Source organism: Lygodium microphyllum, chromosome 3 (genome assembly GCF_053477565.2).
Source record: "Lygodium microphyllum isolate KBCC chromosome 3, Lygodium_microphyllum_v1.1.10, whole genome shotgun sequence".
Classification (NCBI taxonomy): Eukaryota; Viridiplantae; Streptophyta; class Polypodiopsida; order Schizaeales; family Lygodiaceae; genus Lygodium; species Lygodium microphyllum.
The window spans coordinates 35,414,480-35,430,840 of NC_141137.1; the positions used below are offsets into that span (position 1 = coordinate 35,414,480).

Sequence of the window (16,361 nt, forward strand, 5' to 3'; positions counted from 1 at the left end):
ACCAATAAACAGCCAGGCAATTTTCCACCTCAACCCACACCGGGCATTCACGGTGAAGCAGGCGCTGAAAGTCTGCCATAGGGCACCATGGCACGACATGGACCAAACGGCGATCAAAGAATAATGGTAGTTTGGACAGGAGCTCAGTCCGATGCATGTCCGAGTTAAGTAGTACCTCATAGAAGCCTCGAGGTCCAACAAAAATCTCCTCAACACACTCCCCTTGCAGTAAATGGTGCAACCACTGGCGAATATGGGAAAGCACTGGGATCCTACCAATGAAGAAGAGTATAACTGCACGGTCATAAAACACTGAAAAACAGCGCAAGACCGTTTTCGGATCCACCATTACCTCCAGAACCTCTTCAGTTCCCGCGTCAGAAAAAGCTTCATGATTATGCTGTACATAGTCGCCAAGCAACGTATTGGCAAACTCCAGCAAATGCTCCCAATCAATCTCCTGGGAATCCACAGAATCAGAGACCACCTGAGCATAAGAACGATCCTGATGACCGATTATCTCTTCGGGCGTATGCTTGGAGCGTTTATCCGCAGGCTGAAAGTCAGGAGCAGGCGGCATCTCCTCTGTACACGGCACCATATCCTCCGGTTCCTCTACATCAGAATCCGGACCAAGAGCGGCCACCGTTTATTCAATAAAAGCCATGTCCAGGCCAGCCATTCTTCTCTCTGATCAGAGGCGGGACTGCAAAATCAGTGCACCACCCGGCTGCAGCAACAGGACTGCAACAGAGAACAGGACCGACACGCGCAGATGAACCGGGGTGCCGAGCAATGGGTCAACCACAGGTGTGGCTTACACGCGGCTACGGCAGGCCTGCACACTGATGCAGAGCAGTCAACAGGGCAGGCGTCAAGGAATCAGGCACAGGCGGTGCAGAGTGGCAGGGTGCTGCAGGTACCTACGACGGGCAACAATTGACAGGCGAGACAGATGTCAGGCGAGAGGCAGGGCAGACGTCAGGCGGGAGGCAGGGCAGACGTCATACCTTAGGCGTTGCACCCCTCTCTCTCTCTCTCTCTTTTTTTTTCGTAAAAGGTAATTGTATTGATTACGAAAAAAAATACAAGATTACTTGATTACAAGATACATGATGACACTAAGCCATCATGTGAAGAGGTTCCAGTATTACTAGATACAAAGTCATGGCAAAGACGCGGAGGAAATTGCCATATGCCAGGAACGTAAGTCCTCCCTAGAGAGCATGTCAGAATGCTGGAGAAGATCTAGCTGCCAATACAAGAGGCCCTTAAGCCTAGCAATATGCCGCTGAACATTATATGCGGAATGAAAAGAAAAGCATTCCGAATGGTCCAGTTATGCCAACAGCCCCAATATCGAAAAAAAGTGATACACGAGCTTCATATGTGGCTATGCCGAAGTGGGGTATTTGGGCTGCCCAAAAACCCAATCAAAGGGGCGTAGTGAGAAACCAACCACCGCTCGCCAAACGGCTGACAAGAATAACCAGACTTTCTTAGCGATGGGGCAAGAAATAAATCGGTGCCGCGCGGATTCCACAGTTGTGGTGCAAAAGAAACAATTGCCGTTGGAGATTCGTCGCTTGGAAAGAGCTGAAGCAAGCAGAAGACCACCAATCATCACTTTCCAAAGAAAGACCTTATATTTGAAGGGTGTCTTGTTCAACCAGCCCTCCATCACAGTTGCCCTCCACCATGACCGGGATTTACGCAATGCCCATAGAGTATTTGCTTTAGTAACCAGCCATTGATGATCTTTAATCAGAAGCAAGGGCAAGAAAGGGTTGTCTGCTCTGGAGCACCATCAAAAGCTGTTCCCATAAATGCCTATATCCACGAGGGATCCGGAAAAGCCTCCTAGCTGTACGAAACAATATTAGCACATTGCGACTGGCAAGGGTGGCATCCGCGGCTGAAGATAAGCCCAAACATGCCTTCCGGTTGAATTGTGGTCTAAGCTCGTGTTTACCTTCCCATGAAAGTAACCGCGAGACTGCCAGCAATTCCAATTGAGAAGAATTAGTAGCTAAGCGATCCTCCGCTGGATGCCACTGAGCCTTCTGGAGGACCAGTTTCCGTGAACATACCAAATGAGTAAGCAGCGCGATGAAGAAGAACTGGAAAACCGCGAATCAGTATTAAGAACATGCCACCAAGAACCCCGGATTTGGGTATTGCCATGTGAAAGGTGAGAATGATCGAAGCTTGCACGCGAGCTATGGCGGGAGAGCAAGAGCAAGAAAAGAGAAAGACAAGAAATGGGAACTCCAACAGTCACAATGTGTGACCGGGCCTTCCTTTATTCAAACTGTCACTAAAAGAATAAAGAATAAAGTGACGTGACGGGCGCCCGCCACCTGCAGTGTGCAGTGGCGGGTACTGTCAGTGTAGTAATACACGGGGCGGCACGGCGGAGGTGCCTTTACCCCCAACAACCTCCCACTTAAAGGCGAATCTGCCCTAGTGAGAGAGAAAAGAAAAAAGAAAAGACAGTACAAATGTACATAGGTACAAGGGATGAGGAAAGGCAACATCTCATCCAACGCCCATCAACCTCCTGAGGAAGGCAAAGCGCTCAGTAGTAAGGCTCTTCGTGAGTAGATCTGCAGGATTCTCATCAGTGGAGATCTTGACAAGGTCAACAGACTTGTCCTCCACGACACCACGTATGAAGTGATACCTCACCTCAATGTGTTTTGTCTTCGCATGGAAGACCGGATTCTTAGCCAACTGAATGGCACTCATAGAATCCGAATGCAGTGTAGGTGTAGCATCAATCCCAAGGTCAGCAACTAGACGGCCTAACCATATGGCCTCCTTGCAAGCCTCAGTGGCTGCAACATACTCGGCCTCAGTGGTAGACAAAGCCGTACACTTCTGAACCCTGGACATCCAAGAGACAACCCCTCCAGCATAGGTGAATGCATAGCCAGAAGTGGACTTCCTACTATCTGCATGTCCTGCATAATCAGAGTCAGTGTACCCCACGACCCCTGTATCCTGGCTGCCATAGCAAATACACATATCTGCTGTGTCCTTCAGGTACCTCATGATACCCTTAACGGCATCCCAATGTCTGCTGCCAGGTGTAGCCATATAGCGTGCCACAACACCAACTGCATGCGCAATATCTGGACGAGTGGCTATCATGGCATACATCAAACTGCCTACGGCTGAAGCATAAGGGATCTTGGTCATCTCGGCCCTCTGCTCATCTGTCTGTGGACAATCGGCTTGTGATACCTTCACATAAGAAGGTAATGGACAACCAATAGGCTTTATGTCCTGCATGCGGAAGCGCTCAAGGACTTCATGAATGTACTCCCGCTGTGAGAGATACAAAAGCCCCTGATGCTTATAGCGCTTAATGCGCATCCCAAGTATATGTGAGGCCTATCCCAAATCCTTCATCTCAAAGCTCTTCTTCAGCTGAGATTTAAGAGCATCTAGCTCATCATGAGCTTTCCCTGCTATCAGCATATCATCAACATAGAGTACCAAGATAAGCAAACTGCCATCACGGGCTTTCTTCGTGTAAAGACACGGATCCACTCCTGCTGTAGCCCTGTGGCTGCATAAAGGCATCAAACTTATGATACCATTCCCTAGGTGCTTGCTTCAAGCCATACAAGCTCTTCTTCAACTTGCACACTAGGTGCTCCTTGCCAGGTTCTGCAAAGCCCTTAGACTGATTCATATAGATCTCATCATGCAAGTCCCCATGTAGAAAAGCCGTCTTGACATCCATCTGATATAGATCTAAGTTAAGCTGTGCAACCAAAGCCAAGACTAAGCGCAGGGTGGTCATCTTAACCACAGGAGAGAAGACCTCATCAAAGTCCACACCATGTTCCTGCTTAAAACCCTTTGCTACCAATCTAGCCTTGTATGCCGGCTTGGGGTGTCTAGGGGTACTTTTCAGCTTGTACACCCACTTGCATGGCAAAGCCTTCTTGCCCTTAGGCAAGGCAACCAAATCCCAAGTCTCATTCTTATGCAGGGAGTCTATCTCAGACTGCATAGCCCTCTCCCAGGAGTGACTGTCACCCCTGCGCATAGCCTCATCATAAGTGAAAGGCTCTCCTGCATCTGTAACCAAAACATAATGCATAGAGGGCTGAAATCTGTCAGGTGGACGTCTATCTCTAGCAGACCGTCTCACCGCAGGCTCTGCTGCCTGTCTAACTGCCTGTCCAACACCCTGGCCCTGTGGAGGAACTGCTGCAAGCTGTACTACTGGCTGTACTGGAGCTCTAGGCTCCTCCTGAAATATCACTCTGCGGATCTCAACCACCTTCTCAGGCTGCCTGTGCATCTTGTCTTCAAGGAAGACGACATCATGGCTGCGTACTATTTTCCGCGCCTGCGGATCCCATAGGCGATAGCCCATCTCTCCTGACTCACCATAGCCAAGGAATATGCATTTAATGCTCTTTGGATCCAATTTACTCCTCTTGTCCTTGGGCACATGGCAGAATGCCTCACATCCAAAGACACGGAGATGCGCATAAGAGGGTGGCTTACCAGCCCAAACTTCCTCTGCAACCTGGAAATCCAATCTACTGGAAGGCGATCGGTTTATGACATGCACTGTCGTACTAACTGCCTCAGCCCAAAAACTCTGGGGTAGACCTGCATGGCTAAGCATAGAGCGCACACGCTCCTGAATAGTCCTGTTCATGTGCTCAGCCAAACCATTCTGGGGTGGGGTGTAAGGGGCAGTCAACTGACGCTTAATACCCCTGTCATCACAAAACTGCTTAAAAGCACGTGAGACATATTCTCCCCCATTGTCAGTCCTAAGACATTTCAGCCTATACCCAGTCTGGTTCTCAACAAGAGCAAGCCATCTCTGAAAAACTGCCAAGACATCGGACTTCTGCTTTATGGGATAAGCCCACACTTTCCTAGAAAAATCATCAATGAAGGTAACGAAGTACTTCGCGCCACCCATAGACATGCAAGGCATAGGCCCACAAACATCGGAATGCACCAATGCCAAGGGCTCACTCATGCGTGGCCTACCCGATTTCTTATGCGTAGACCTATTCTGCTTACCATAAAGACAATGATCACACGAGTCAAAACATGCATAATCCAAAGGCGGAAGATACTACAAACCAGATAACATTTTCATTCCCTTTAAAGACATATGCCCCAAACGGGCATGCCAAAGTGATACATGTGGGATAGAGCCCACTGCCAAAACATGGTCTACAAAAGACCCAGATACAACAAGAGGATAGAGGCTGCCAGCCTTGGCGCCTCTAGTAAGCACAAAACTGACTTTGGTGATCTTCCAGGCAGAATCCCCAAAACAGACATGAAACCCTGCATCATCCAACTGTCCTGCAGACATAAGACTGCGCGTAAGCGCAGGTACATGACGTACATCCCTTAGCAAAAAGGAACTGCCAGTGGAAAACTGCAACTAAATATCTCCACAGCCCACAATATCAAGAGACCTGTCATCTCCAAGTCTGACTGATCCAAATACAGTACGGTAAGAGTGAAACCACTCACGGTAAGGCGTCACATGGAAGGACGCACCTGAATCCAATAACCAGCACTGTGCATACATACTAGGTGTCTCAGTCAAGTGTGAAGCATCAAAAGAACTAGCTGCAAGTATAAACTCATCACCACCATCGGACTCCTCAGTCTGCGTGCATTAATTTCCTCAATCTTGACGCTGGACTTCGTAGGTACTATGCTGCGGTCAGAGGACTTCTGCACTTTATCTTTTCCCTTATCCTTGCGCTTCTCATTGCGCAACTCATGACACTGTGGTCTAATATGGCCCTTTTTCCCACAATGATGACAAGTGACATTTGCATTGCGCCCACGCGACTTGCCACGAGATTTAGACCGACCCTTCTGCGAGTCACGACCACGGTTATTACCACGATCGTTCCTGTCATTCCTACCTCTAACTGTCAAAGCATGACTACCACGAGAGGCATCCAAGTTTTTGCGATTCACCTCTTCCTGAAGAAGAGCACTCTCAACATCTGCCAATTTTAGAGTAGCACTAGAGGCACAAAGAGCAGTAGAAAAAACATCCCATGACTCGTTCAGAGTCCCAAGCAAGAAAAGAGGAGTTACTTCCTCTCCAAAGGTGATATCCTGTGAAGTCAGGTTCTTCAGTATAGCATGGAACTGGCTCAAGTGAGCAGACATAGTCGCATTATCCTTCATGCGCAGATCCATAAGCTGCTTCAACCAGTACATCTGACTCACCGGACTTTTCTTATCATAAAGATTATTGATCTTATTCCATAGATCCTATGCACTCTGTGCTTCCTCAAATACATTATAATGTACCTGTTCAGTGAGAGAGAATACAATCGTGGACTTGCATAGCTCGTCAAGTTCAAGCCAGTCGTCATTGTCCATAGTTTCAGGCTGCTCCCCACTCAACCAAAGTGGCTTAATCTGAGATTTCTACACCAAGACCTGCCAAATTTGACTCTTCCAATAAGAGTAGTTGGTACCATCCAACTTTGTAATGTTAAAGATGGCACTATCATGCGAAGATGACGCCATTATGCAGGCTGGAAATGCCCAAACAGTCCAAAACTGCTTGCTGTTTTACTGCAGAAACTGCCCAAAAATGACCAAAACGGGGTCCAAAGGGCGAGCAAAGTGTGCCAAAAGTTGCTGCCCACTTAGTACTAGGTGCGGTACACCAAATCAAGATATTTCAGCATGAAAAGTACACCTCAGTCCACCAATAACTGCTTGCTGTAATAAATTGCAGGTATGCAGTCTAGAGAGCAAACTGTCCCAAAATAGGATCCAATGTCAAGCAAACAATGCTAGGTCCAAAGTCGGCATGAAACGGACATAAGCAAGGCTAATGACAGTGAAAAGAACATGAGCTCAACACCGAAGCATGTCAAAATAACATCTGCCAGTGAAAGGCACACCCCCAGACACTCTAGGCAAAGTGTTCCTGTAACTGCCAAAACCTGACACAAATAGGTGTCTGCTCAAAGAGAGATCCAAATATGAGACTCAGCTCATAAGTATCCTGTGAACCAAGAGTACATCAATGCATATCCATAAAGATCGGAGTATGATCCCAAAGTCTCAATGCGTATGTAGCTGCTCAAGACATAAACTGCTCCAAATACATGTAAGTGCTCCAATAGCATGCAACTGTCAAAGGTCAAGCAAGTATGTAAAATGCTCCCACTGGCACAAAAGGCGTACAAAGCGAGCTCAGAAGCTCAAACAACCCAAGAGAAAGCACCACTGATAAGTGACCCTGTCAATGCATCAAGCCCATCCAAGAGAGCATGACATACATGAAGCACCGGTCGTATTAACCATGAAGCAATACATAAGCCCAAATAAGCTCTCGTTCAACTCAATGACATCCAAATAGCAACCAAGATCAGTGATCAAGTAAGCCGGGAATGCTCAAATACATCCAAATCCAAGCTCCAAATGTCGGTATGGCATACACGAACCAAATAGCATATGTCACGAACCAAAGCATGTAATGCAAAAGCCTAACTGTCAAGCAGAGACATGAGGCATAGGCGGTCCACGAGCATGCCAAGTCGGTCCAAATGCCAGTGAAGACGGAGCTAATGCGAAGCTCAAAAGCATCCCATAATCTCATACATATGCTCCAAGCCGTCCCCAAATGTCAGAGACATCATGCCAAAGCTCAAAGCATACATCCGGTATCGGTAGGTAAGTGCCAAAGCCTGTAAAGTACCTTCAGCCCACTGTTATTCCAGCATGTATTTACTGTTCTAAACAGTAGATTTCAGCCCCGAATTCAAGCCAAAATCATGGTCAAACCAAATGTATACATTCCCAATACATCCGGGTAGGAAGTAGACCGCATACGGACATCAAATAAGGTAACCGGAGTAGAGTATAAGCATCAAATGCCAATGCCAAGTGTGGCTGCCCTGTTTCCAGCACTGTATAACAGTAAATAACAGTCCCAAATCAGCCAATATTTCAAGCCAAAATCATGGCATAATCATGTGCATACATTCCCAAGGCACTAGGCATCATGTAGACCGCATATGGGCATCAAATAGCACAACCGGAATGGAGTATAAGCAACAAATGCTAATGCCAATGGTACTGCCCTGTTTTCAGCCTGTTATGACAGTTTATGACAGTCCCAAATCTGAAGAAATCAGCCCCGAATGATCAAGACCAATGCCCAAAGCTTGAATGACATCAAACATAAAGTCTATAGCCCTCTTGATCAAGGTAGAGAGCAAGAAGCAATGGCCAAGTGTGGAGCTGAAGTAGATGTGTGCTCACAGCCTGGAAAAAAATGATGCAATCTGCCCTGTTGGTGCTGAACTTGCTACTGCTCCACATGGGCTGAAAAGGGGGTAATGGGGGGGCTCAAGAAGGGCCTATCAAAGGCCTATGACAAGCCTCTTTGAGCCTTGATAGGTGTAAGGCACAATATGAGGGGAATAAGCTTCAAGGGTTTGAAGCCATGGCTGCCCTTGCTGTTTGCAACCTGTAGACTGAAATAAAACCCTGAAAGAATGATCAAATACCTCAGTATCAATGCCTTGAAGGTGCCTCAATAGGCTGGGAAGGTGCTCGGGAAGCCGGGGAGTGACGGGAGCTCAGGGAGATCAGATATGGCTGCCGGAATGGAGATCCAATGCGTGAAGCGAGTCGATGCGAAGGTCGGGAAGCACCGAGTCGAGCTCGAGCAAGAGAATGCCAAGCTCTGATACCAGTTGAAAGGTGAGAAGGATCGAAGATTGCACGCGAGCTATGGCGGGAGGGCAAGAGCAAGAAAAGAGAGAGACAAGAAATGGAAACTCCAACAGTCACAATGTGTGACCGGGCCTTCCTTTATTCAAACTATCACTAAAAGAATAAAGAATAAAGTGACGTGACGGGCGCCCGCCACCTGCAATGTGCAGTGGCGGGTACTGTCAGTGTAGTAATACACGGGGCGGCACGGCGGAGGCGCCTTTACCCCCAACACCATGCAGAAGCCCATGGTCCTCAAGGAAATAACGGGCTATAACGACCCACGGATGATAATCCGAGCACATGGCGCAAAAAAGAGACCAACGGAGTGCCAGCATATGAGTTTGGGCATCTAAAATAGCCCCTCCATCCATGCGTGTGGGGGTGCATGCATGCGACCAAGAAATCCAGGAAATACCTGCATGCAAGGAATCCTTCTTCCATAGCATGAAACGAATAGACTGAGTAAGAGCATTCAGAGTCGTAGTAGTCCAGGGCAGCAATGGCAAGAAATATGTGAGCATTGGCAACATAATTGTCTGGGCTACTTTGAGGCGAACATGGAAGGGCCAGGCCTGAGACTTCCAATACAGAAACTTAGCCGCCATTTTCTGAGAAATCCACTGCAGAAGCTGCTTTGGGGGAACATCAACACCCAAAGGATACCCAAGATGCCTGACAATGGAGCCACGAGGAACAACCATACCCTGCTAGTCCAAGGACTGCAAATCCAACTCCGTGCAACTGAGAATGGCTGATTTGAGCGCATTGATGCAAAGGCCGGACACCTGACCAAAGAGAGCCCAAACATCCAATGCTTTTCGAAGGTTATCCTTGTCCGCACGCAAAATCATAAAGCTGTCATCCGCTAAGGATTGACTAATGAAGTGCTAACCAGAAGGGAGCAACAATCCAGCCAACTGAGTAGAAGCTGCCATATGAGATAACATCGAAAGAACTGGATGAGTCGCAAGGGCAAAGAAGAGAGGGCTCAAAGGGCACCCCTGTCTGACAGAGCGGGCAAGGACAAATGGCTCAGTAATGCCTCCATTCAGCATGACTCGCGAAGACGCCGCAACACTGATGGTGTAGATTAGACGAGACATCCGAGCACCAAAGCCCATAGCAGACATAACTTCAGCAAACGAAAGACCAGTCCAAATAGTCAAAAGCCTTTTCCAAGTCCAATTGAATCAGTACAACCTCCTGATTAGAATGCCTTGCATAATCAATCGTCAGTTGCGCATTTAATACATTGTGCAGAATGTTTCGGCCCTTAATGAAACCATATTGGAGAGAGTGCACAATGGCAGGGAGATGCTTATGGAGCTGATTCGTCATTACTTTGGAAAAGATTTTATACATAGAACCCATCAAAGAAATTGGGCGCCAATGTTTCAATGTGGACGGTGAAGGAACCTTAGGAAGCAGTTTAATAAGTCCTTCTTTCCATGAGGCGGGCATGATCCCCGTTTCCCACACCTGCTGAAACAAAGCCTTCAATGGTTTCGCCAGTTGGGAAGCAAAAGCCTCAAAGAACTCATTGGTGAGACCATCCCAACCCGGACTTTTATCCTTGGGCAAGTGTAACAAAACGTCCATAACCTCTGCCTCACAAATATTTGACTCCATAGTAGCTTGCATGTCCTGCGGAACCTGATTGCGGACCAGGCCATAAAAAACCGAACGAGCCTGAGTAGTTTGGGCTGAAGGTGGAGAAGTGGGACCAAGAAGGTCACGGAAATAATTCCTACACATATGCACAATAGTCTGCGGATCAAGGACCAGGTGGCCTTCTGCATCCTCAAGTCTGGTCATATTCTCTCGAGCAAGAGAGGCATGGAGAGCTCGAAAGAACTTATGAGTCTGACACGCACCATCTTGCAAAGTCTCCGTCAGATGTTGCAATTTGGCCTGTTGATACGATTTCAACTAAAACTCTTTAATAAGATCAGCCACCCACATTGCCAATGCTAGCAGAAATGCATCATCCGGAGTGTCCACCAGCAAAGAACGAACCAAAGCCAGCACGTCCTCCGCTGCTTGTCGACACCGCCGACAAAGAGAGGCATGATGGATTCCATACTGCCGAGCAACCCGCTGCACATTAGAGAGCAATCTTTCAAATGAAGCAGTGCCCTGAGAGGAGAAGTCCAATAGGAATCTATCAATCAATTGCTGCATATAGCCCTGAAAGATTGCATGCTTCAAGTAAGACGAGTTGAAACGCAAAGGGAGTCTCTCCAAAAATTGCTTGAAAGGTGCAATGGGTTGTGCAAGCAGCTCAAGCTGCAAAGGGAAATGGTCCGACAAGGCATATTGCTGCAACACTTTCATTTCGAGCATCTCAGGAAGAAAATCATCATTCTGCATGACGTATATGCGGTCCAATAGCGACCATGTGGTTGCATACTGGGCAGAATGGAAAGTAAACCCTGTAGAAGACGGGTATAGCCAGGACCAAAGATCTTGCTTAAGAACAGCAAGAGCCAACTCATGCCACATACGACTTTCCGGCGCGTCCATTACCGAATGCTCCGATGTGGACTGGGAAGAATCAACACACATATTGAAATCCCCCATCAAGAAGCCCCGTCTACCAAGTGACAAGGAAGTCTACAAAGTCTGCCAAAGCTCCCGGAGAGGTAAAGGATCATTCGGAGCATAGAGGCCAAGTAACCATAAGATCTCCCCTTCGAATAAAATTTCAATCACCAGACCCTCTCTCTCTCTCTCTCTCTTTCTCTCTCTCTCTCTCTCTCAATGCATTAACGTGTAGTCTATTGCTCTCTATAGTGTAGATACATAGTGCATTAGTATGCATTTAACTGCATAAGTATACAATTTAGTGCATTTAATTTACTGTTGTACACACTAGACAACACTCAGAGTACATCACTAACAATGGTTAAAAATGTTTCAACACAAGCCAATAGTATACCCTCATCAACTACACAAGATGACTATCCAAAGTATATGGCAAAAATCCTCAAACAGGTAAGAAAAAACTATTTTTTTTAACTTCAAAATCATGTTTCAGTCAGGCATTTCATTTGGAACATTTCACAACTAAGAGAAATGTTGTAGGCTTTTCTATGTTTCAAGATCAGTGAAATGTATTGCTTTTAACTTTAGAATCAGCCTCATATCATATCCAGTAATTGCCAATTTTCTCATTTCCCATTCATAGGGATAAAACTTTCTCATATCAGAACAATAATAGCTTCATGGTCTCTCATCTCCCATAACCTTCCCCATAATAGGTCAAATGATTGATATGATCTAACATCTCCCTTCAGGAAATGCATAACAAAGGTTCAGACAAAGTATCATCCAATACAGACCTCTATACATGAGCAACTACTCATGATTAACAATGTACCTTCAAGTAAATCTCCAGATTGGCAGTTAATGGTGGCATTTCCCTCAGCGGTGCGGTTCAGCAAATTTCTTTGATCTGATGTTAGACAAAGCTCATTGAGACTCTTTATGGCTGAATCCAGATTGTTTCCACTCAATTCAAGTGCATTTTCTAACAACTGCAAAAGAGAAATGAAGAAACCATTCAAAAAAACTGCAAAATGCCCTTTAAACGAAATAACACCCACACTCACCACCAGTTGTAATTTACAAAGCCTTATAGCTAGAACATGAAGCAGCATGTAGAAAAAGAAAATATCTTGCTCTCTTGGTAACAAGCAAGGACAATTATTAATGGCAGAATCTCTTTCAATGGATAATACAAGAAAAACACTGCATGCAAGTTTGTTGAATGGAAAACCTGAGAATGTACACTAAAGACCCTACATCAGCAGAGATTGAAACACCATGCTAATGTTTGCTGCTCAAAGAGGTAAATATACTAATACAGACAGAACACCTAATAACACAAACAAAACTAAACTAAACATGGCTTCACAGTAAAAATAATTTCATAAATCTATGGAAAAACTTGACCCACAAAAACCACACAATTCTTGGCTATACAAGTGTGTCAAACATAGATATCAATTCCCCTGATCAAGAAACGGGCAAGTAACATTAAAATGAAGAGTTATGACCTGACTCAACTCAGTAGCTGTTAAATCATTACTCACTTACAAAATGGCATAGTCCAATCAAACCAAGCTTGCACAACAAGTCTGATGTCCATTCCTCTTATGTTTGTGGATACAGCTTGTGTCATGTCTCATGTGCAAGTTGGATCCTAGGGGATGCTTCACCAATAATGTACTCCAGGCCACGCTTCCTGATCCCCATAGACCATTCTTGGAATCTAATTTCCTATTCCATAATTGGCATCCTGCCCTAATCCCTTATGCACCCATCTTACCCAAACAAATAGGCATATGGTCTTTTCACATACCAACAGATCCCTCACAAACATGTGTTGAAAACATTATTCCAAGATGTTAAATTTTACACACGCATATACATTTCAATTTTACGGTACTCATAGCATCGCACCATTCATAATGAGCATCTTTCCAAACCAACGCAAGACAAATTTGTTCAATAATGTCCAAGGTCCAAAACAAAGGGTGCAAAAAGCTATCACACAACTAGTTTATATGAAACACATTAATAATCTAAAATTTAAATACATCCTCAGATGGTGGTATCTAGTGGTCAAACGCACACTCTAGCAAGTCATCCTACTTATTCATCAACCATCATTTCAATGAGCTCCCAACTTAAGAACATTAGAGTGAATATACTTGGAGTAATCCCTTTTGACAACCCCTCAAAAACAAGTGCAGCAAGAATTGAGCTCAAGGCTCAAGCACTGGATCATAAGATTCTTTGAATAGGCTTGGCTAATCTATGCCTTGCAGAACACCTGCTCTCTTGGTGTGCAAAAAGGGTAAGTCCGTACGTTTTGGAGTAGGCTATCATACACATGACAATCGAGAAAAAACTTCTTTCTTCCTTGAATTCAAAACACGTTATCCGTGCTTTGAGTGCCATCATCTTTCATAAATTAAAATTAAAATCGAGTTATCATCAGGGCAACTTAGTACTAAAATATCGTTATCATCAAGGGTGCATACATCTTGGTGACACCCACAAGACAACTTCTTGAGCCACTTTATAATAAAATATACTTGATAATCCAAATTTCCTAACACCATTGTTTATCATTCTTGAATTCTACAATTACACAGCCACAAGTTACAATTGACGAATGTAAAACAAAAGCATGCCCTTCTTAAAATTTATTTAACCAATTAAGCTCTTGGGTGGCCTAGCTCACTATCCAAGACTCAAGAGTGTATTTATGGTGCTAGGGCCAAGCTCAGCCCTAGAGAGAACATGCTTGGAACTCTACTGGTATTGAATTAAAGATAGAAGTTTAAACAGCTCTAATATTGTTCTCATGCTTTTAAAGAAATGGCAATTGCAAAACGGTTCCCACAACATGAAAAGCCTATGAATAATATATTGTGCATTTGTACAAAGGATTAGTTTGTTACCATACATACATAGTATGATCATATCAGTAGAACTTTCTCATATATATGTAGTATGATCACGTCAGTAGAACTTAAACATTGAAATTTCAATCACCACCTTGGTATTCATGATTAAGAACAGCCAAATTTTCCCTTAGTAATTGTGGAAGAAACATCTACAAACCTCTCCATCCATGTCTGGAAACAATGCTTGCAGCTGAGAAAGAAGGTTCAATAAATCCACTGATGTTTGTGCTGGAGATAGAGTTTCAGAAGTCCCTAGCAATGCACCACTCCTCCACGATAAAAAATGAATGGGAGAGCTTCCTCCACTCCCACACCGCACTCTCTTGGGTATTGGAGGAGAACCGTGGATCTCGTCAAACAGAGACCGCTTACCACAAACCACCGCCGACATGGCAGCTGGTAGAGTAAACCACAGCTTTACTCGAACCCACCCTGATAGATCCACTTGAGTAGATCAGCAGCTGTGTTGTTTATGGCAATAATCATGTTAAATGCACATATATATAAGAAGATAACTTTCATACAAGCAGCAATGACAGTAGCACCACACATGGGTCATGTTTCTAGCCTCTCAAATGTGTTTATGACCACAGTTGAGGCATGCACAGCACAAGGACATAAAGAAGTTACAATACATAGGACATGACAAAACGTTACAGAGAGTGCATATGGATTGCAATGCTTATGAACATGGTTAAGCACGTATGATGAAAAGCAAATATTTACTGTTCTTTTGTCTACTCAGAAGGTAATTAGTGATCATCCCATTGTAAATTTAGGTGTGAAAGTTTAAAAATTTACTGCACAAAGACAAAGCTGAGATGTGATCAAAGTGCTTGACCAAGGCAGATTAAGATGCAGGCAATAAATCACAGGCACCCTGTAAGCGAACATCTGGACCGTCTTAGTGGTGTGCAAAGAATGCCATCAACAGGTACACAATGTGCATACAACTTTATGATATTAAACCAAATTAAGATGCAGTCCTTGCAGCCATCAAATCATGGTGCACCATGTTGATGAACACCTACACGATCTAAAGGTAAGTGCTGTGACGAGAAATCTGAATAAAATCAAACCCAGGTATACAGTGTGCGCACAATTGTACAATACTCTTGCATAATCAGGGCGGATGCATTCCATAATGCTCTGCAGTTACAGACAGAAGTTCTTTTCTAAAGAAATTCCACAATCGATAAGTGTACAGGTGACATGAAATCGAGGGACAGTAGTATTAACCTGGTAAGCAAATTGGAAGCTCCGATGAAGCGCTATTACTATGAATCAGACGTTGCCTGGAAGCTCGTGTTTCATGGCCGCAATCCCTTCCCTTGCCCTTCTTCACAGTCTTTGCCTCTTCCCTTCTGCTTGCGCTGGTCGGATATGTGACAACACTGCCCCTTTTTCCCTGGTTAGGTTCATCCTTGGACCCCTGCACGTGGGTGCCCCCATCAAAAGAGGAAAGGGAAGACGAACGAATAGACAGAGACTTCCTTCTATACCCAACAGCTTTGCCTTTTATACCCCCTAACGTAAGTTTTCTTTTGGATGGTGTATGTGCCAACTTCCGAGACATGGTAACATGTGCATAAAATCCTCCTACACACACACATATTGTAGAAGAGAGAATCACAACATGCATCTTGAGATTCAAGCTTGTGACTCCTAAGAACAATAATGTTGGACTCCAATTGTCATTTCATTGTGCATAAAGGCAAATTGGGAAACATGTAGTATTGACCATAACAACTATTACTTTAAATTGATGAATAGCCAATGAAAGGAATACCTCAATCAACATCCTTGGCAACAACTCTACATTGATATCTTCTTTGTTAGCAATCATTTCATCTCGCAAAAAAGTAAATTAGAAAAGAGAGGGTATTAACCTCATTAGCTGTTACTTCTAATTTATGAATAGCCAAGAAAACAAAGACCTCAATTAGCATACTTAGCAACAACCCAACTTTATGCCTCCTTGCTAGCCATGAATACGTTGTCTCATGTTGTGTTGTCTTTAACACAAACCAACACAGCAAGAGAAGAGCCTTGCAATAGCATACTTTGCCAAGACCCAAGTGCCTCAACTTTCTTCATAGCACAAGTGTTACTTCCAAGGCACCATCA

At 44.8% G+C, this 16,361-nt stretch overlaps 1 protein-coding gene across 2 annotated transcripts in view; it reads right to left on the reverse strand.

The window, feature by feature from the left end:
* Positions 1-15,825, reverse strand: part of LOC148038226 (uncharacterized) — a 34,355-nt gene extending 18,530 nt beyond the window's left edge. Inside the window, exons 1-3 of one of the 2 annotated variants that reach the window (XM_087670127.1) lie at positions 15,474-15,825; positions 14,392-14,666; positions 12,137-12,293 (exon numbers count right to left, since the gene is read on the reverse strand). In XM_087670127.1, coding sequence (XP_087526253.1) covers positions 12,137-12,293; positions 14,392-14,666; positions 15,474-15,810 — 769 coding nt within the window. In that variant the 5' untranslated portion in view covers positions 15,811-15,825. Of the gene's footprint in view, positions 1-12,136; positions 12,294-14,391; positions 14,696-15,473 lie in introns of both variants that reach the window. The other variant, XM_087670135.1, reaches the window with a different exon arrangement.
* Positions 15,826-16,361: the final 536 nt, after the last annotated feature.